This window comes from Trichoderma harzianum (genome assembly GCF_003025095.1).
Source record: "Trichoderma harzianum CBS 226.95 unplaced genomic scaffold M431scaffold_2, whole genome shotgun sequence".
NCBI classification, from domain to species: domain Eukaryota; kingdom Fungi; phylum Ascomycota; class Sordariomycetes; order Hypocreales; family Hypocreaceae; genus Trichoderma; species Trichoderma harzianum.
Window position 1 is genome coordinate 3,914,359 of NW_020209250.1, and position 19,430 is coordinate 3,933,788.

The following is a 19,430-nucleotide window of genomic DNA, read 5'->3' on the forward strand; positions in this document are numbered from 1 at the left end:
AGACTGTCAGGCACTTTCATCCAAAATTTAACCCTTCACGAGGAGAGTAGTCTTAAAAAATTTTCAAATAGTAGAATTCATGTATTAATTTCAGTAAGTATTTACTCTCTCTGAATTCTATTGGGAAAAAATAAGTATAGCTATCAATATTATTCCATTTGATTCAGTTTTCTTATCATATCTTGAAGTTCAGAAACATTTCACAAAAGAAGCTAAGACCAAATAGCGTTAGACTAGCAGCAATTCCCAAAGCGTATTCGAGCTGCTGGATTACCTTACCAAAGCACTGTTCAAGGTGCTTCTCTTGTGGACTCTCGGCGCTATTCCGTTGATTCTTTGGGCCTACCTTGAGCTACCTCGAGGTAATACCCAGTTGCTAATCATGTCTATATCTAATGAAGCTCTGCAAAAGGTGAGCCTGATGACTGCGGACTTTGCAGCTCACACTGACCAATCTTGCTAGCTGGCGCTCGAGATCGAGTCGCAGGCCATCGCAGCGCAACAACAAATCGGCATGGTTCGAAGTCAAATCGCAGGCAAACAGCGAGAACAACGCCTACTGCGGTTAACCATTAGCGAATTACAGAGCTTTCCAAGCGATTCTGTTGTTTATGAAGGCGTGGGGAAAATGTAAGTACAAGCGGACAGGTCACGAGGCATGGCAGCTACACAGTGATAGAACTAACGTTGACTCTTCCCGGGGTGTAGGTTTGTTTCTCTTCCTCCCAATACCTTGCACGAGAAATTACAACGCCAGATGCAGGATCTTGATGGTGATGTTGATCGACTGAACCAAAGATTGCTGTATCTCGAGACGACGCACAAGAACAGCCGAGAGCATATTGAACAGATACTACGTACTCGATAAAAACAAAGACGAGAAAGAAAAAGAAAAGAAAAGAAGAGGAGGGCATCTCTACCTACCTATATACCTATATCAACCTTGCCCACGCCTCCTTATCTCGAAACATCGCATCCATTACCTGCGTGTGGCCATGTCAGAAACGTACGGGGGGAAGTGCCCCGCCTTAGAATGCATCAGGGAGCAATCATGATGCGATGCAAGCTTGTATAACTGAATTTATGAAGACAAAAATAATAATTAAGTTAATGAAGTACTACAAATGCAAACAGTGTAAAAGTCAGTATTCAGCAAGGCAATATTTGTTTTTGTTGTAGATCCTTGTAGCACACGTAACGTATCGTCTTATGCTTTGCTTTACCCCCCAAATTTCTCCAGTTGGGCTGCCACCTTTTGGGAGCTTCCCGTAGCTGGAAAATGGCGTTACTAACTCCAACGCGCATCATATCCGGCCCAACCCAACCCCTCTACCTTACCTAGTAGTCTCAAGTATCTGGCTTCTCTGCTCCCCGTGCCCCACCAATAGCTGTGGCACCTCTTAGTAACGTCTAGCTGTGTGGTCTCTCTTCAGCCCGCCAAGTGCAACAGCAAACGACATCATCTGCATCATAAAGACTGATTGCTCCTCCACAAAGCCCAGACCCTCGCGACTCTTGCCACGCCCGAATCCTCACCACGCTGCCGCGAACTGGACTCATCAAGCGCCACGACCCATCACCCCTCATTGACCTCCTGTTGCGCTGTATCTCGTCACCCCGGCTGCCTGTGCCACCTCTGATCCCTGCTATCGCTGCCAACCAAAATGGTCGACAGTGAAGCGAGCTCACCAACCTGGAAGTTTACCCAGTATGTGCCTGTGCTAGAGCTTCCTGAAATTGGACTTTGCAGCTAAATCGGATTCCCAGATGCTTCGGCGACAAGGGCGATGTTGAGGATATCACCGAAGGTTCGCCGCGTCCTCTCCTCTGACGTATGTTGTGTGATACTGACCGCGGGGCCACAGCCGACATCATCTCAACGGTAGAGTTTGACCACACAGGCAACTATCTTGCGACCGGTGACAAGGGAGGGCGAGTCGTTCTATTTGAACGCAACGAGACGGTATTGCCCCCTGCTCAGCTCGCAATAATCATCTGGTGGTCGCCGCCTTTCTAATTCTTGGTAGAAAAAATCTTGTGAATACAAATTTCACACCGAGTTTCAATCCCACGAGCCTGAGTTTGACTACCTCAAGTCTCTCGAGATCGAGGAAAAGATCAACAAGATCAAGTGGTGCCGCCGACAGAATGCTTCCCATTACCTCCTATCAACCAATGACAAGACGATCAAGCTGTGGAAGGTTTTTGAAAAGTCTCTGAAGGTGGTGGCAGAGAACAATCTTTCCCACGATGTAACGCCTGGCGGTCCGGTGGGCGGAGGCGGTGGTCTTCGAGCTCTCCCCACGTCCCAGCAGTTCAGAAATGCGGCCGACCTCAAATTGCCTCGCCTCACACACCACGATACTGTTGTCGCCGCCGTCCCCCGACGAACCTATGCAAACGCCCACGCGTACCACATCAACAGCATATCCGTGAACAGTGATGGCGAAACGTTCATTAGCAGTGACGATTTGCGAATCAACCTTTGGAACCTCAATATTCAAGATCAGAGCTTCAACATTGTTGACATCAAACCAGCCAACATGGAGGAGCTGACTGAGGTGATCACTGCCGCTGAGTTCCACCCAATCAGCTGCAACTGGTTCATGTATGCCAGCTCAAAGGGCACCATTAAACTTGCCGATATGCGAGAGAGCGCCTTGTGCGACCAACACGCAAAATGTTTGTATCCATCCAACCAAGTCCATCCTAATCCCCAATTTCGTGTAGAAGACTGACCAAGGGACACAATCCTACTAGTATTCGAACAAGAGGAAGATCCTTCATCTAGATCGTTCTTTTCTGAGATCATCTCGTCAATATCAGATGTGCGATTCTCCTATGATGGAAGATATGTCTTATCTCGAGATTATCTCACCGTCAAGATCTGGGACATCAATATGGAGCGGCAACCCGTCAAGACGATACCCATCCACGAGCATCTACGACCTCGATTATGCGATACGTACGAAAACGACAGCATTTTCGACAAGTTCGAGGTCGTCTTTTCCGGCGATGCCAAGAATGTCATGACTGGAAGTTACAACAACAACTTCATGATCTATCCTTCCGATCCCGATAAGGAGGTGGAGGTGGTTCTCCAAGCGGACAAATCAGCTTTCAAGGCAAAGAAGGTGGGCGTTCCTACACCTATTAATTCATCCACAAGTCCCACAGCTGCGAATGGTGGGAAGAAGGGAGGATCAAGAGCGGGCAGCCCAGCTGGTGGTGCCCAGGGCCAGAGAATGCGGAAAGAGACGGACGCGGACCAGATTGACTTCAACAAGAAGATACTACACATGAGCTGGCATCCATTCGAGGATAGTATTGCCATAGCCGCAACCAACAATGTAAGTCTTCCCGCGGCCCCATCAGAGTATCGACGTTCATCAGAAGCTAACTGCCCGCGACAGCTCTTTGTATTTTCAGCACTGTAGTTGCAGGTAGAAATTTTGGAACACTGAAGAGCGCCTCAACGCATACCACCTCCAGGGTTGCATATGTTGGTCAAATATCAAGGAGTACTTAACAGTGAACCAAGGTCCTAATTATAGCTGGGCAAGAAAACTAAGAGAATTATAAATATAGTATAACTTGAAACAAGACGTACTGTTAATAGTCTATATTAAAGAAAAAAATTACAAAACAAAAATCACGGGATATTTCTCATGCCGAGAAGCTTCCAGTCATAGTTGCCTCATCACAGCTACAAGAGCATTGTGGCTCTCCAGAAATCAATACGGAGCAGTTTTACTTATTTTGTATATTTAGGTATCGTACAACATGGTTCATACTCCGTTTGGGCGCCACCTATGACAGTATTATTACTTTAGCTGGCCTAGTATTGCCATCTTCACAGCCCTCTCAAGTTCTTTTTACCGAACCTCTCTTCACCGCCCAATACGTTTAACTGCACGCCCGTTCGATGGTATATCTTCGTCATCTGTAGATTCCTTGGAGCTGCTGGACCGAGAACGCATCATCGTCTCAGTGAGCTTGATGCTTCTGCCAGTGCGCCCTTGGTCACTGTTGCCCTCCCCTTCGTCTTCTTCAGAAGCGTCTGCTACTTGAGAGCTCCTTTTCGATGTCTTAGACTCGGTGAGGTGTTCCTTGTTTTGCTCCGCCTTGGAGACATTCCGTGATTTCCGTGTGCCAATTTTGAATGACTTCCCTTTAAGAGCCATCCGTTCGGCCATAGACATAAATCGAGTATTCATCGGCAAGACCACATTCAGCGAGGATCTACCTCGAGTAGAAACGTCAGATTTTCGGGGCCGACCTCTCTTCTTTTTCGGTACTTGATCTACTGCTTCATCCTCGGTCAAAACTTCATCAGTTATGGTAAGATGCTGATCCTCCCGAGGAACGTGAGCAGCAATGGTGGTGACGCCTGTAGGCCTGGAAAGCCTACGTCGTGGCTGGGAACCCTCAATGGGACGGGTATCTCCATCATGGGACGTTTCCTGCACTGCTAGAGATTCCGTTCCACGAGTTTCTTTATCATGAGATGCTGCCAAGTCCTCTTCGAGTAATTCTAGCGTAGACAGCGACTTCTTTGGACGACCCCGCCTTCGTCTGTTCCTCCCGCCATCAAGTTGTGGTGGTGGCGGCGGCGGCGGCATAATCTCTGTAGTCACTGGCGATGCTGTCTTTTGCATATTCCTTGGGGGTCGACCGCGTTTCTTTGGAATCACATCCCCGACCGTCTCCTGAAATGCTCCATCCGGGTGTTGAACTTCGGGTTTGCTCGATTCCAGTTCCTTCTCGGTCGTTTGCACGGCTAATGAACCGTCGACCGTCGCTGAGCTCATCAACGCTTTCGGAGACGGCAAAGAAGCCGCTTCGGTTTCCTCTAATTCGTCTATATCCAGATCATCAACCTCTACATACGATGCTCGTGGCTTGGCATGTCGAAGAGTTGGCTCATTGATGTCAAAAGGTCGAGGCGAAGATATCTCCGGTACTATATCCGGCTCTTCATGATGAACCGCTGACGATTTGGCAGAAGCATCACCATCTAAGAGAGAAGTGGCAGTTGTTTGCTTGACTGTTGCTGCCGAGCCCCCATCTACAAAAAGAGCTGGATCCATGTTGTCAAGAAAATCGGATGGCTCTGCCGTGAGCTTGGGTCTTTTGTGGTGACTTTTACGAATGGTGAACTCGGGATCTTCAATCTCCCGCTTTGCCTTCCTCTTCGCTGCCCGAATAGTTTTCTTTACAAATTCTGGAATAGTTGGCTCATCAGCTTCCATTGAATCCGCGGAAGGCGCTTGGTATGGATCAAAAAGAATTTTATCCGGAGTGTCATCCTGTTCATAGTAACCCATTCCTATACGCTGGCGTGCGAACACTGATGGATCAGGATACTGGGATGAATCCACATCCTCTCGCTCTCTGACATTGGCTGCGGGAGCGGCCGCATCATTTTGCGGCACGTCGTCGACGTTAATAGTGTGGTTATTGACCACATCAAACGAATAATCTGTCGAAGTTCCTCCATCTCGACCCAGCACTTGGCTTTGGTCTCCATAGCCATTGATTGCAGAAGTTTCTGTTGCCTGTGCGGTGAAAACAGCGCTGGATTGCACCCTAGGCTCTGCCTCTGCTTGAGCGTGTGTCAGTGCATCTTGTGCTTTGGCGTTGTCTGCTTGTTCCCGTAGCAGTTGCATTCTCTTGCTGTTTTTACTGCGGCTTTCTTCCCCTGCGGCTTTCAACCATGACAGGTTATGAATTCGGAAATCAACTAATGCTTCTACGCTGCGGTCATCGGCGATCCGGCGAGTATCATGTCCAAGAGATGTGTTCTTTGGCATGTATGGCTGCGTAGTGCCTGTGCGGCGGCAGTGGCCACAGTTACATATCCCGAGGCATTTGGGACACTGCCAATGTTCGTCTTCTAAAACAGTTTGTGGCATGAGATCGAATGCCCGGTATAAAACGCCGTAGCAGTAGGCTTCGGAGCAACCAGGGTTCGTGCATAGATGTACCCGATAGCTGTAATCCGGATGACAGCAGACATGACATCGGTGGACTTCCCCTTTCTTCTTCTTTCTTCTTGACTTTTTATTTGGTTTATCGTCGGCATCACCCTGCTCAGAGTCACTTGGTGTCTTTTCTCGCTCTGGCTTAGTAATGTCTTTCCAAGGACGACGCCGTAGAGCTTCTTGGCAAATCTGAGCGAGAGATTTCTTTCCTGCTCTCTGCCTAGCTACCTCAAGCGGGTAAGGAGAGGATTCTAAATCAACGTGGCCATCAATGGCGATGACTGTTGCTTTCCAAGCTTCGTAGTTATCAGTCAGTTCTGACCACGACCACTGCTCACACCACTGAAGGCCAGAGAGGCAGGCGCAGGATCGTCCCATTGCGTAGCATTCCATGCAAACGTCATATGCATCTTCTTCTCCATTGATTAGAGGTCTGATACAATGCTTGCAGGTAAGAAACCGATTGAAAATGTTGGACCTGCAGTAGGAGCAAGTAACACAAGAGTCGAAAGGTAGATACTCGATGTCCTTCTCTTTGAACGCAAAGACCTCGTCGACAAGAACTTTGGTAAACAGCTGGAATAGTTTTTTGAAGTCAGCCGCCAACTGCTTCACACGCGGAGAGCTTCTAAAAACATCTCGCCCAAAGCCCATGAAGTCCATCTGCACCATCTCTGCTTTCTTTTCAATGCTTCGGAGCTCCGCATGGTATTTCTGGAGGGTGTAGTATATGATGGCTTTATTTTTATACTGCTCATCCCGACACACCAAGCGAGCTTTGGGCAACGCTTCGTGTAATGCGAGCTCCAATGTCTCCACTGTAGTGCGGTTCCAAGCGACCTTCATCGTCCTGGTTCCTCTGTTCCAGACTTGGTGTGCTGCGAGAGGTGGGATGAGAATGAAATCGCCCACACATTGCTCCACAATGTACACATCGAATGGGGCCTTCTTCCAAGCATTAATCTGCGCGAAGTGCTTCTCAATCTCAATATCATGACCAAGCATCGACAGGAAGTATTCTCGAACCACTTCACGGTCTTTGCTCTCAGTCATGAACCAAACTGAGCTCCCTTTTTTCTCCCCATTTTCATCTCGAGAAGCTTCGACCATGATATTCTGCCCCAGCGATGCGCACATCTCCCGGTGAGCTGGTGTGTAGGTCCCTTCATGACCTATGTAGCACATGAGATTTTGCGCTCGCATTTCCTCGGGTAAACTGGACATGAGATCTCCGGCCGGGGCTGCGGTAGTTTCACTCTCAAACGCTTCTTCGTTATGCATCCTTTTACCTCCTTTACTGGTGACATTTTCGTTGAGATAGAAGAGGTTGGGATGTATAATCTTTTGCAACATGTCACGCCACTCCACTGGACAATCAATATCTTTAAGATAGAGTCGTTGTCGACGCTCGTCGCGATACGTATTAGGCGTCCACTGATTGGTGAGCTGTTTCATAGACCGTAGATAGTGCCCAGTGGTCATGGGGATGTCAGAGGAGTTGGATATGTCACGGACATTTTCCTCTACAGGGCAAGCTGATTAGTGATCTGTCTATGGCAGCTTGGGGGGATGACGAACGTTTTTTATCATAGGCATTCTCAAGCCATCCCGCACTGAAAAGCGAGGAGGGCAGAGCAGCATCCCATCCTTCAATAACGAGAGGCTTGCCACCAGCTATGACATGTATCGCAACGAGCTTCTCGAAGTCTTGCTGGCCCAGGCTGCGGATTTGGGATCGAGATACTCGCTGAGCCCATCGGAAATTTGGTGTGTGGTCTACCAAGGAGTGTAGATCAAGATCTGGGGGTATCGGATCGAACTTCGCTTGCGGATGCTGAGCGCTAGGCATCTTGTTTTGTGTGTCGCTGTTCAGCAGCGCTGACCATCGGAGGATTGTTGGTGGCGATTGATGCGGCTGTGTTCAGCTTCCAGGAGAGATGCTACCTCTCTATGCACAGATTGACCTTCGTATGCACTTGAGTAGGCCCAAAAAGGGCCTGCCACTGGTCGTTGTGGTTTGAAGTCACTGGGTCGTGAATATGATCGCGTAAAGTTGCATTGGTCACCTGTGATAAGCGCGACGTGAGGATAGGTAGATAAATCAATCCGGCCTAGCACGACGCACCTAAGAGGAAGCTTGTGGTGTTGGGTTAGCGTTTGGGAGGGGTGGGGGGAATCCCGGTAACCGGCAGCGAACCCGATACCCAAAGCTACATGTACTAACCTGGACAAATTGCTTGGGAGCTGGATTATCACATGTAAGACGTAGAAGCCCAAGATGATGAATGTGTGAAAATGGCCATGTGAGAACAAATTATGATATGAGTGTATATTATCATTAACCCTTGACGTATATGTTACATTTTTCTGGTTCTCTTATAACAAATCGTGGAAAGTTGCTACAATGACATTAAAAACTTGGCTTCTTGTTCCGGCGCTACATTCTCATCCCCTCAAGTGATAGAATATGAGCTTTAACCGATCGAGCGCCCGATTTATGGTCATCGACTCCCTACTATCCTGCTCTTGTTCTAATTCCTGATCCGATGTTTCCGAAGTGGATATTGGATGCAAATTACCCCATACCCGGGCATTGTACGCTGTAAACACGTCACTCCAATACCCAAACCAAGTACTGCTTGTCTCTTCAAGGTTCGTTGTTCCAAGATACGGTGCTGCTTGTGAAGACAGTTCAGGATTAGTGATAAAATCAGGAGTAAAATCAAGCTGGTCTTCTTCATCGATGAGTGTACCAGCCACAGCTTCACTCCATGATTCATCCTCGCCTGAGATCTGAAAATCATGCTCCCGGGAAATGGCCGTCTCAATCGATTCATTTCCTGGCTGTGAGAGAAGTTCTAAAACGGCCAAGCCATCCGATGCTTCTTGATATGCAAATGAAGATCCAGAAACGTCTACTCGATAGCCATCATTTACCAACGCATCCGTTGAACTTGTGGTAAACGTCTCGAATAAGTCATCCTGGCCCTCATGAGTAGTCTCGTCAAGCAACGGATTCCGGAGTGGTTTGTATGACGAATACTCGCCAGCAATAGATGAAAGCGAGCCCATGCTACTTGAACCATGAGAGGACTTTGATTCTGATGCCAAAGCTGGCATTTCCCGAAATGTTGTGATGGCATTGACGACCATCTTTGTAGAGGCCCCAAGCTGAGATGCCGCTAGCTCCAGCCCTGCCTTCTGTTTGCCCTTGGAATCCGTAGATGCTTTCTGTAATTCATCTCCAGTAAAGGAGCCTGAAGGCGCAATGTCCTCTGGATTACTGTGGCCGAGCTTTTCTTCGTTCATTATTCAAGAGTGATTGAAGCGTGAAGGATGAGTGTGTAGGTTGTTACGTCAAGGTCTTAGCCGAGGCATGTGAATGAGCGAAGGACTTACACAGTCAAGCAGTACCTGAGTCCTGGTGCACACAGTGTGTATTTACACAGTACGAGTTAGCTGCTGCTGAATGGTGGGATGCGAGCAAAATTATCCAAATCCGTCCATTCGCATACAAGGTTTCTGACAGGGCACATTCATTCGTTTGTCGGCATCAAATCACTCCAGCACCTTATGACGCTGAGGCTTGCCGTCAGAGTGCCTCTCCAGCACCGATTGAGATGGAGGTGTAGCACTGGCTCGATTGCTTCATCATGGGCGTTGCCTCATCCGACTTCTCCCTCACTTCGGACTCTCACAGGTCGATCACTGGTTCATCGCCAAAGAGCTGTCGCTTTTCACCAAACATTGAGGAACTTGAAGCCAATCCTCGAGACCGCTAATGCCGATAAATCAGCTAATAATGAGCATCTAGCGGAATATATCCCAGCTCGAACTGGGATCCTATCAGTTGTGCCCAAGGCATGGGTCCCTTATGGTGAGCTCATCCGCATCGACAAGCCTACTGGGACATATTATCTATTTTTCCCATGCCTCTTTTCCACGCTTTTGGCAGCGCCAATGGCAGATCCAATGGCTCCATTCTCCTCAGCAGCCGCCACTGCGGCTCTTTTCTTCAGCGGAGCTTTGATCATGCGTGGTGCGGGTTGCACAATTAATGATCTCTGGGATAGAGACCTTGATCCGCAAGTTCGGAGGACTCGGCTACGGCCAATTGCACGTGGTGCAATCACCCCGTTCCAAGGCATCGTATTTACTGGATTCCAGCTGCTTGCCGGATTGGCCGTCTTGGTCCAATTTCCACTGCCGTGCCTTGCCTACGGAATACCAAGCCTCGTCCTCGTCCTCACTTATCCGTTGGCAAAGCGAGTTACCTATTACCCCCAGGCTGTCCTAGGTTTGGCCTTCTCCTGGGGCGCAATCATGGGCTTCCCAGCACTTGGTATCGATCTGCTCTCAAATTCAGCTGCGCTCATAGCCGCAGCATGTCTCTATACGTCAAATATTGCATGGGTTGTCCTATACGACATGATATATGCTCACATGGACATTAAAGATGATATAAATGCGGGCATCAAGAGCATTGCTCTAAAGCATGAACATCAGACCAAGCAAGTTCTGACTGGACTGGCCATCGCGCAAGTAGGCTTGTTGGGTGCTGCCGGAATGGCTGCGGGAGCAGGTCCTATCTTCTTCCTGGGCAGCTGTGGCGGAGCTCTCGTTACGCTGGGAATCATGATTAGGCGGGTAAATCTCAAAAGCGTCAAGAACTGCTGGTGGTGGTTTGTGAATGGTTGCTGGATCACAGGGGGGGTCATCAGTATCGGTATGGCTGCGGATTATGTATCTCGCTCTCTTGAGCAGTCTGAGCCGGAAGAAAGAAGCCTTGAGGCCTGAATAAGCTAAAAAAAACTGTTATAGAACACGTCACTCATATTGCCTGCACTTCGTTCGTCGTATGTGAATGCGAGAAGACGCCCGATCCGGTGCCGCCTGGTATTTGAACATGCTGAAAAATGTTTCTAAAGGGACGTATGTCATCTCCTTCAAAATTTTAGCCTCCCATTATCGGGCCATGACTAGTGGTGCCAGTGTAAATGAGCCAATAGAGCTCCTCACGATCCTTTTGCCAACGCCTCTTTTCCCCAAATGACTTCCTTTATGATCGGGGCTTCTCCTTCTTCTCCTTCCACAGAGCCAGCAGACCAACACCAGACACCTTGACGACCTTGAATCGAACACCGGGAATATCACCCTTGGCCTTGCCCTTGCGACCGAATCCAGCAAGCAAAACTTCGTCGTTCTCATCAACGAAGTTCAAGCAACCGTCGTTGGGGACTGTGGGAAAAGCTCATGTTAGCCAGGGGTGGAAAGTGGGAGATAGTGTAGACGCACCGAAAGCAGTGACTTTCTTTCCGTTCTTGATCAGCTGAACTCGGACACACTTTCGGATGGCGGAGTTGGGCTGCTTGGCTTCGACACCAACTTTCTCGAGAACAATTCCCTTGGCGTGGGAAGAGCCACCGAATGGTGAAGACTTGAAAGCAGTGCCCAGGGCACGCTTCTTGTAGGCGAGATCAGCCCATTTCTGATCCTTTCGGTTGGTGCGCAGCTTGCGCGCAGCGTTCAGACCACGGGGCTTGCCACCTGCCATGATTGCTTCGAGGAGTTAGTGGTCGTCGAGAAGTGGTGGTTTGGGTGACGGTGATGATTGTTGAACGTACCGATTTATGCTAATATGGCGACACTGCGTTGGGTAATGTGACAACACCGAAGAGGCAGAAGGATGAATTGGACAATCGAAAATTCCGATAGGGTTTGCGGCCCTAGAGCAAAAAAGATGGGCTGTGGAATATTTTCACGTGACCTCGGAAGGCGATCCGGGTGCATTTTTATCCATCACCGGCCCCGATTTGTCCGTAGATCGCACTTACAGCACACCAAGGCCGGCCATCTTCATGCCCCACACCTCCCGTCATCACCCTTATTACTATTCAGCATCAGCCTTCCATGATCTGCCTCGGATGAGACGCAATGTCGTTCAAGGGTGAACCCAAGTCAAGGGAGCGAGATCCCCCACCTCTCCCTCTTCTGTCTCCATCACCCGGTATTTCTCGCGTCTCGCTTCCTGGAGCCATCACAGCCAGCGTCCCAGCTCTTGGGAGGCATAATCTCAAATGGGATCCCACCAACGTAGAAGCCGGCGCGCAGTCACGCTCTGGGTCAGATATGCCATCAGAACGACGTCCCGAGTGGTCATTACCTACTAAAGGGAGCTATGGAGGCACCGACAGGACAGATGCTTTGTGGGCAGAAATGCAAGCCACGCTGGAGAAGGTGGAATTATCCGCTTCAGAAGGCACCCATGTATTTGGGCCCGAACATGATCGCAAACTGGGGGACCTGAGAACTGCTCAAATCGTACTTGCGCAAGCCTGGGCCAGAAGTGAGGCGGACGATACGATAGAGACTGCCCTGCGTGATCACATGAATGATGCTAAAGGTGATGAGCTACCTAATCTAAGAGATGGGCTATTGGACTCGTCAAGACCTGAGAGAGGAGAGGGGACTGATGCAGCAAAGAGCATGATGGGCACATCTAGTGGATGGCAAGGAAGTGATGAAAAGAAAGTCGATCGCTTGGGCGCGAAGTTGGTGGAGGAAACGGAGGCCGACATTCTACTTGCGAGGAAGCGTCGTGAGGCCAACGATGAATATTTTGAGCGTGTTAATGACGGCGTCATCGACGTTATTGCGAAACTGGAATCAGTCGCAGTGGCTATGCGAGCGGTAGAGGAAGAAACCAAAGATTTATGGAATGACACCGCCAGCCCTTAGAGTTCTTGGTAGGTGTAAAGTTGGCAAGGCCGATGTTTCTTGCACTTGACTTACAACATTGAAGGCTACCTATGCTGTCGCGGGCTGCTTAGCAATAGGGGTTTACCAAGGTCATATTGGTGTCGGGACATATTACGATTGCCTCCAGTCGGTATACCTACTCTGTTCACACCTAGGTAGGCATCTCATATACCGCAGAAGAGACATCAGTAATGTGTAAGTCCGTCAATGCCAAGCACTGCCGACAACCGAATTAAATTCTGTGATGCACTACCCCTGCACTATCCCGAGGAAACTCACCGATTCGAGTGCCGGTTCTTCCAAGTACAGGCAATACCTCGGTAGCGCTTCGAAGTTCCATTCCGCCATGGAAGCCCCAGTTTGTGCGTTAGTTTTACGACCCGTATCTGCGGTGACAACTGACTAACTTTTATCCGTTCGTCCGGAGAATTATAGCGGGAAAATATCCTGCCTTTAAAAATACATTATCTGCAATAATAGTAATAAATAGAATATAATTAAGAATATACGATTTTAATAACAATTTACCATTTTGATAGTATTATAATATTAAATAAAATATTAAATAAAATTATTTCTTTTAAAAAAAACTATATAATCTAAGAATTAAGTTGTAAAAAGAACATTAAATATTAAATATAAAATTAACTTATAGATTTTCAATACTTATATCAAAAACGTACCAAGTTCTTAGTTTATGTATTAATAATTGATACTAGGTAATTTTTTGCTGTGCAGCGAAATCGGTATTCGTAGCCTCCTCGTTAAATCCGCCTTCACCACCATACCTCAAATTCCTCTCTTCGCTTCCTTTCGGCCTACAGTTTTGTTTATAGGTGCTGCAGTTGCTCCAATTCTTAATACTCTTCATTCCTTTTTCTCAATTTTTGCCCCCATACCCAAAATCAGTCACAATGGGGTTTGTAGAAGACGAACTCAAGCATCTGCGCGATGTGATCAACGGCCTCGATTCGCGCATCAAGCAGCTCGAGCAGCGCGCCACTGGAAGCACTCCAATTAGCACAGAGAGTCTTCGGATGATTCTTATTGGGCCTCCAGGAGCTGGTTAGTGGTTTGGTCGTGCTGGAACCATATCGAGTATACAATCGTACTGATTCCTCGGCCAGGCAAGGGAACCCAAGCACCAAAGATTAAAGAGCGCTTTTCCTGCTGCCACTTGGTACGTTGATGTCAATTGGGATTTGGCGAAATGCGCGCATATATCTAACGTCAACTCCCTTCGGATATATAGGCTACTGGCGACATGCTGCGGTCACAGGTGGCCAAGAAGACACCTCTCGGAAGAGAAGCCAAGAAAATCATGGACCAAGGTGGCCTTGTCAGTGACGATATTGTCATTGGTATGATTAAGGAAGAGCTCGAGAACAACAAGGAATGCCAAGGCGGGTAAGTAACCACCTTTATGCGCAGCGAAAGCAGCTTCTCCTTCTCCTTCTTTTCCTTACACAACTGCCGCAGATTCATCCTTGACGGCTTTCCTCGTACGGTGCCTCAGGCCGAAGGCCTCGATGCCATGCTCAAGGAGCGTGGCCAGACCCTCCAACACGCTGTCGAGCTCCAGATTGACGACTCCCTACTTGTTGCCCGAATTACTGGTCGATTGATCCACCCGGCATCTGGACGGTCTTACCACACGACTTTCAACCCCCCCAAGGAGGCTATGAAGGACGATGTGACTGGAGAGCCCCTTATCCAGAGGAGCGACGACAACGCCGATGCTCTGAAGAAGCGTCTCGGTGCTTACCACAAGCAAACTGCCCCCGTAGTTGGCTACTACCAAAACAGCGGCATCTGGAAGGGTCTTGATGCCAGTCAGCAACCCGGTGAGGTGTGGAAGAATATGTTGGATATTCTAGAAGGAAAGAAATCTCATGGCTCTTCCGTCTTCAGCAAACTTGCTGGCAAGAGCTAAGCTACCAAAAAGGATCATGCCCTGTATGCTTTGATACACGGGAGTATGAGTATGCTCAGTTGGCTCCGCCTACTACTATAACCTATTAATTTTTTTTTCTCTCGAGCTTCTAATTCTAGAAAATAGCTCTAGAGCAAAAGCAATTTTGTGAGACACGAAACCTCATGAAGTGATATTGACTTTTACTGGGGCTGTGATAGATTACGATACGGCATTATCTTTGTTCATCGATTGTCTTATGTGAATGAATTTTGGCTAAGGTGTTATACTACTCTAGAGGCGAAGCGAAATATCTAGAACGAAGGAAAAGAAAAAAAAAAACAGGCTAACAAGAAAGTCATCTATATGCATAGTGTATAGACGGGAATATTGCAACACTAAATAATGAATTCTTTGCCCGTAATTCGCCTAGTAAACATTATACCCAGGGAGATTGGTAAACGGATGGAGCTCAACCCCTTGGATCCTACCTCCTTGAAGTCGCTGAAGAGTCAGGTCAGTAGAGGTAGAGCATGTCGCGTTGGCGCAACTGACCATTCACCAACTGCCTCTGTTTGTTAAGCCAGCTCTTGGGAGCATCATGTCGGCGCTGAAGTACGACGTGGTTGCTCTGAAGTCGGCTCGTAAGGTCATACCAGGCGGTGGCAATAAGTGCGTTTTCCCTTTGGAGGTTCTTGATAATATGATCGGATGCAGCCTGGCCGTTCGAGTTAGCGTTACTCTCTCCCTGTATAGAAAGAAGTGGTGATGAAGCGAAAATAGGCGTATTGCCTCATCGCCGCGGCCAATCACTGAATATCGCGCAACAGAGCATACCTTTTGAGCTGCCGAGATTTCCCCAAGTTGTGCTGCCTTCAGTCTGGCTTGTAATTCGAGCCTTTCCTGTTCTGACTTCTCGAGTTGCTAGTGAAGGCGTAAGCAAGTCATACTCATATCTGCAAATGATTGATAATTACCTGATTTCTCTGAATAAGGCGTTCTCGTAACTTTTCAACCTTTTCGGCGGCCTTCTTAGCGGCTTCTGAGCCGTCGCCGTCTGTCGAGGAACCAGTGGCATCTTGCAAATCTTTGCTCTCATCTGACTCTTTCCGGAGTTTGTCATTCGCTAGCAAAGCCTCAATGAGCTGTGATTTCAGTGCGTCCCGCTCATTTGTTATAAAACTAGTTTCTTCCCTCAATTGCTCAAGTTCGTTTGTCAATGAAGTTGATATCAGTTTATCCGTGCTCTTCAACTCATATAATGCTGTGATGCTGTCCTTTTGGACCGCAGACAAGTCGGCCTGCGCAGCAAGCAATTCTCGAGTCTTGTCTGCCAGCTGGGTTTCAAGGCTATTTGTCAGCTTCCTGGCCTGTTCAAATTCAAGTTCTAGTCGTGTCAACTCTTGTCGAAGTTTAATAAATGCCTCGGTCCTAGGGTGCACGTTGTGAGTACTCTTTTTCCTATATGTCAACACAGTATACACAACTAACCCTTCATCAGCATTATCACTCATCAGAGCCTGCATGTGATCATTCGTGATGGTATATTTCTCAAATATGGCGTTGAAGTTTTGCTGAAGTCGTTCTCGTTGTCGTTTAAGCTCTTCTAACTCTCGTCGAAGCATGGAGGCATCTCCATGAGATCCCACCGTCTTCCGAATCAATTCATTCTCTGCTCTCAATCTAGAAAGCTCCAAGGGCATGTTAGTCTGTGTGTCTTCCTTTGACGCAATGAGAAGTTCATCCTCGAGATTGAACGGTGTCGAAGTTTCACTAATATCAACTTCTTGCACCGTACTGCCGCCGTTGTGCTGCAACTGTTCCTGCAAGTCTTGGATGAAATGCTCATCATGTGTTCTTTGAGCTTGTAATCGCATGAGTTCTTCCTGGAGAGCTGTAACATCTTTCAGAAGTTGCGCCTTCTGGTTGCGCTCATCCCATAGATGTTGTTCAGACTGCGTGATCATCTTCGTTAACTCATCCTCCGCTTTCTTGGTACGGTCACTCTTCTCTCTCTCTTCCATGAGTGATCGGAGCTGCTCTTGGAGCTCTGCTCGTTCGTACTGTAAATTCTGTACTTCTCGCACTAGACTCTGCTGTGATTCCAGTTTCTGTTTGTAACGTTCCGCCATGTTGGCCTTCTTCTCAAGCTCCTCTGCTTTGTGCTTCCATTCTGCCATTTGGTCACGAAACTCATCCGCTTGCATATTCTTTTGGCTCAGGCGCTGCACCTCGCTCTCCAATTGAGAAACGGATTTTTGACTGCTACGAATGACCTCTTCGTTCCTGGCGATAATCTCCATCTGTTCGTGGACTTGTTCTTCCAGATGCTTAATGGTCTTCGCACTATGTGCCTCGTCTTGGGTCGCTTTTCTTAGAACTTCCAGCTCGCGATCTGTTTTCTCTTTGTCATACGCAAGCTCTTCGTGGCTCTGCTGCAGATGCTCTAAGCGAGTGATGTAGTCTGAAAGAGTCTTCTTCGTTATATCAAGTTGCTGTCGCAAAGCAGCATTTTGTTCCTCTACGAGAAGCTCGATATCACGAGCTCCCATAGCAGCATCAATTGCCTCGTCCAGCTCGTCGTCATCTTTGGAATTGGCAATATCTTGTTGCATAGCTCGAATTATCTGCATGATTTCGGCTTGTGTATCCCGGTCTAGCCCATTCTGAATTCTGGGGACATATTTTTGATTATCTGGGCCCATTGCAGCAGCCGAGACCATGACAGCCAGGAGCTAGAGATGTACTCCGTTAGGATCTTCGAGTTCAAGTACAGGAAATGGAAATTACCTGACTGATACCCTGCGGCTCAGGATTCTCGACGAAAGCATGATAGTCGAACTTTTTTGCCTGACAGCTGAGTTCGGGAATCTGGCGGCGAATAAAACGAAAGAGGCCCTTGTAGATGGCTTGTCTGTTGCGTTTGTTGGCCAAGGTTTTCGTTGCCCCTGGATTTGATTCAAGATGCGACGGGTCGAACTCGGAATCCAATTCATGCAAGATGTGGCCCAGGGTTATCCCATTCGAGAGCCCTTCGAGGGATTCGGCATCACGATCTAGATCGAAAACACGGTTAATCTAGAGAAGCCCTGTATTAGCGCAACGTGCATGAGACTCGGTGTATCTTCATCGAGATGTTTCTGAACTATGAATACTGACAGCCTTTAAGAGTGCCGTTTGGGCACGTTGGTTATATGTCAGCATTTCGCTCGACATGTAGTTCAGGAGATCGGCTCGAATTCTCCAGATTGCCGCTGGAAAGAGCTCCTGGGGGTGCAATAATTCAGGTAGCGTAGAAGATCGTCAGGCTCAAAACATGCTTTATCGATCCGAGGCTATTGCATAGCAAGAGACGTTTATATAGCCTCGGGATATTTGCTCAGGGTTGCAGGAAATGCCTATTTCGCAAGTTCATGCTATGCTATGCTAATAAGATGGTCACTCCGGTAGTGTGATATGCATAACTCAGGAGCTACAACAGCTGCTGCTACATTACATAAGAGCTCAACAAAATGGGCCTTCTCTCTTTCTAGCTAGCTACAAATACAGAATTAGCGACCAGTATTTTAGAATTAATCAATTCTGCTATTATAATGAAGAGACTCCGTACAAATATCCATCAGAGGGAGAGCTAGTATGTATGTGTTGTTAATTACCCCACAATCTCCACTAACACAAGCCGAGCTAAGTGTCCACATATGCTTACCTACTGTGGTACTAGATGGACTAGATACTCAGCTCCCTCTAGCATCCCAGCTTCGATATTGTCACTTCTAAATATTCAGCGCTTCACGAGCCATCACCACAATCCTATCACTGGTTCGCGTCATCCTTCCGCTCGATCCCTGCCAGCCATTCTATCATTTCTTTGGCTTCTTCTTATCTTCAATTGCCATATATTCCTCCGCGCTCGCAGCCGACAATGCTTCCACAGGGTTCATCATTCCTTCAACAGCCCTCATACGCGATTGGCAAGAAGCGGTCTCACGAGGAGGCTGCACATAACCTCGAGCCAGATGTGTCAACCCGTATTTCCCAAAATGGTTGGACGAATGGTGAGGGAATCTTGCTCGTTAAACCATGTGCGGTTTCTATTCTTGAAGCAGATATCCCTCCAGGTATTGAGCTTGACGACGTGATCACTGAACAGGAAGGGAATGGATTACCAAGCGGCCGACAACTAAGGAATCACAAGTCTCAGAGGCTCCTTAATGGGAGCGACCACGCATCATCCAGCAAAACGATAGCGGCGATGACATCGACAAGCTCGGATGCTCCAGAAAGCGGTATTCATGACGAGGTAGTCATCGACCAATTTACACTTCACCTTGGAATTGGTTGGAAACAAATCAAAGATGGTGACCATATTCAAGCCGCTGCGAGGGGGTGGGCACGGTTTATTGAGAATAACTTTCCTCTCACTAACGTTAATATCCTGCTTGAAAGCAAGGGCCTGCAGTCATATCTGGTCGAGTCAACAGAGGGCTTTTACCTCTTTGCAGAAAACTTACGTCAAGGGCAGCTAGTTAGTAGGCATGCTGCTGGGGCAATACAAAATTTACAAACTAACCCACCAAAATTTGAGACAAAAGATATATTAAGAATCTAAGTATAAAAAAATAAATAAAATTATTAATATTTCCTATTAATTACTAAAGACTTAAATATATTTTATTATATTTATATTTATTATATTTATTATATTTATTATATTTATTATATTTATTATATTTATTATATTTATTATATTTATTATATTTATTATATTTATTATA

The 19,430-nt window shown here is 47.5% G+C and overlaps 10 protein-coding genes across 10 annotated transcripts; 6 read left to right on the plus strand and 4 right to left on the minus strand.

Annotated features, from left to right (window-relative positions):
- The first annotated feature begins 294 nt into the window (after positions 1 to 294).
- M431DRAFT_14051 (hypothetical protein) lies at positions 295 to 1,154 on the plus strand. The gene is made up of 3 exons (XM_024912612.1): positions 295 to 412; positions 464 to 630; positions 709 to 1,154. The coding sequence occupies exons 1-3, from the start codon at positions 383 to 385 to the stop codon at positions 866 to 868; spliced, it is 357 nt and encodes a 118-aa protein (XP_024779540.1). The 5' UTR covers positions 295 to 382; the 3' UTR covers positions 869 to 1,154.
- Positions 1,155 to 1,486: 332 nt separating this feature from the next.
- Positions 1,487 to 3,664, plus strand: M431DRAFT_316589 (hypothetical protein). Its single transcript, XM_024914265.1, has 6 exons — positions 1,487 to 1,708; positions 1,768 to 1,808; positions 1,866 to 1,963; positions 2,028 to 2,682; positions 2,761 to 3,350; positions 3,414 to 3,664. The coding sequence occupies exons 1-6, from the start codon at positions 1,665 to 1,667 to the stop codon at positions 3,435 to 3,437; spliced, it is 1,452 nt and encodes a 483-aa protein (XP_024779541.1). The 5' UTR covers positions 1,487 to 1,664; the 3' UTR covers positions 3,438 to 3,664.
- A 226-nt stretch (positions 3,665 to 3,890) lies between these two features.
- M431DRAFT_75494 (hypothetical protein) lies at positions 3,891 to 7,833 on the minus strand (the record flags this gene model as incomplete). Its single annotated transcript, XM_024922342.1, has 2 exons — positions 3,891 to 7,507; positions 7,563 to 7,833. 2 exons carry the CDS (start codon positions 7,831 to 7,833, stop codon positions 3,891 to 3,893), a joined length of 3,888 nt encoding a protein of 1,295 aa, XP_024779542.1.
- A 493-nt stretch (positions 7,834 to 8,326) lies between these two features.
- On the minus strand, positions 8,327 to 9,156 carry M431DRAFT_504815 (hypothetical protein). Its single transcript, XM_024918526.1, has one exon. The coding sequence runs from the start codon at positions 9,135 to 9,137 to the stop codon at positions 8,430 to 8,432; it is 708 nt and encodes a 235-aa protein (XP_024779543.1). The 5' UTR covers positions 9,138 to 9,156; the 3' UTR covers positions 8,327 to 8,429.
- Positions 9,157 to 9,557: 401 nt separating this feature from the next.
- On the plus strand, positions 9,558 to 10,781 carry M431DRAFT_74414 (hypothetical protein; the record flags this gene model as incomplete). Its single annotated transcript, XM_024922220.1, has 1 exon — positions 9,558 to 10,781. One exon carries the CDS (start codon positions 9,558 to 9,560, stop codon positions 10,779 to 10,781), a length of 1,224 nt encoding a protein of 407 aa, XP_024779544.1.
- A 262-nt stretch (positions 10,782 to 11,043) lies between these two features.
- Positions 11,044 to 11,538, minus strand: M431DRAFT_478874 (hypothetical protein; the record flags this gene model as incomplete). Its single annotated transcript, XM_024915718.1, has 2 exons — positions 11,044 to 11,222; positions 11,280 to 11,538. 2 exons carry the CDS (start codon positions 11,536 to 11,538, stop codon positions 11,044 to 11,046), a joined length of 438 nt encoding a protein of 145 aa, XP_024779545.1.
- A 380-nt stretch (positions 11,539 to 11,918) lies between these two features.
- Positions 11,919 to 12,722, plus strand: M431DRAFT_2396 (hypothetical protein; the record flags this gene model as incomplete). Its single annotated transcript, XM_024913713.1, has 1 exon — positions 11,919 to 12,722. The coding sequence occupies one exon, from the start codon at positions 11,919 to 11,921 to the stop codon at positions 12,720 to 12,722; it is 804 nt and encodes a 267-aa protein (XP_024779546.1).
- A 769-nt stretch (positions 12,723 to 13,491) lies between these two features.
- M431DRAFT_108481 (hypothetical protein) lies at positions 13,492 to 14,981 on the plus strand. The gene is made up of 4 exons (XM_024911680.1): positions 13,492 to 13,808; positions 13,871 to 13,923; positions 13,996 to 14,150; positions 14,223 to 14,981. Exons 1-4 carry the CDS (start codon positions 13,658 to 13,660, stop codon positions 14,674 to 14,676), a joined length of 813 nt encoding a protein of 270 aa, XP_024779547.1. The 5' UTR covers positions 13,492 to 13,657; the 3' UTR covers positions 14,677 to 14,981.
- Positions 14,982 to 15,142: 161 nt separating this feature from the next.
- M431DRAFT_2398 (hypothetical protein) lies at positions 15,143 to 17,859 on the minus strand (the record flags this gene model as incomplete). The annotated part of the gene is made up of 7 exons (XM_024913714.1): positions 15,143 to 15,159; positions 15,211 to 15,373; positions 15,493 to 15,579; positions 15,633 to 16,086; positions 16,147 to 17,390; positions 17,446 to 17,733; positions 17,815 to 17,859. 7 exons carry the CDS (start codon positions 17,857 to 17,859, stop codon positions 15,143 to 15,145), a joined length of 2,298 nt encoding a protein of 765 aa, XP_024779548.1.
- Positions 17,860 to 18,404: 545 nt separating this feature from the next.
- M431DRAFT_108485 (hypothetical protein) lies at positions 18,405 to 19,264 on the plus strand (the record flags this gene model as incomplete). Its single annotated transcript, XM_024911681.1, has 1 exon — positions 18,405 to 19,264. The coding sequence occupies exon 1, from the start codon at positions 18,578 to 18,580 to the stop codon at positions 19,262 to 19,264; it is 687 nt and encodes a 228-aa protein (XP_024779549.1). The 5' UTR covers positions 18,405 to 18,577.
- Between the last annotated feature and the right edge of the window lie 166 nt (positions 19,265 to 19,430).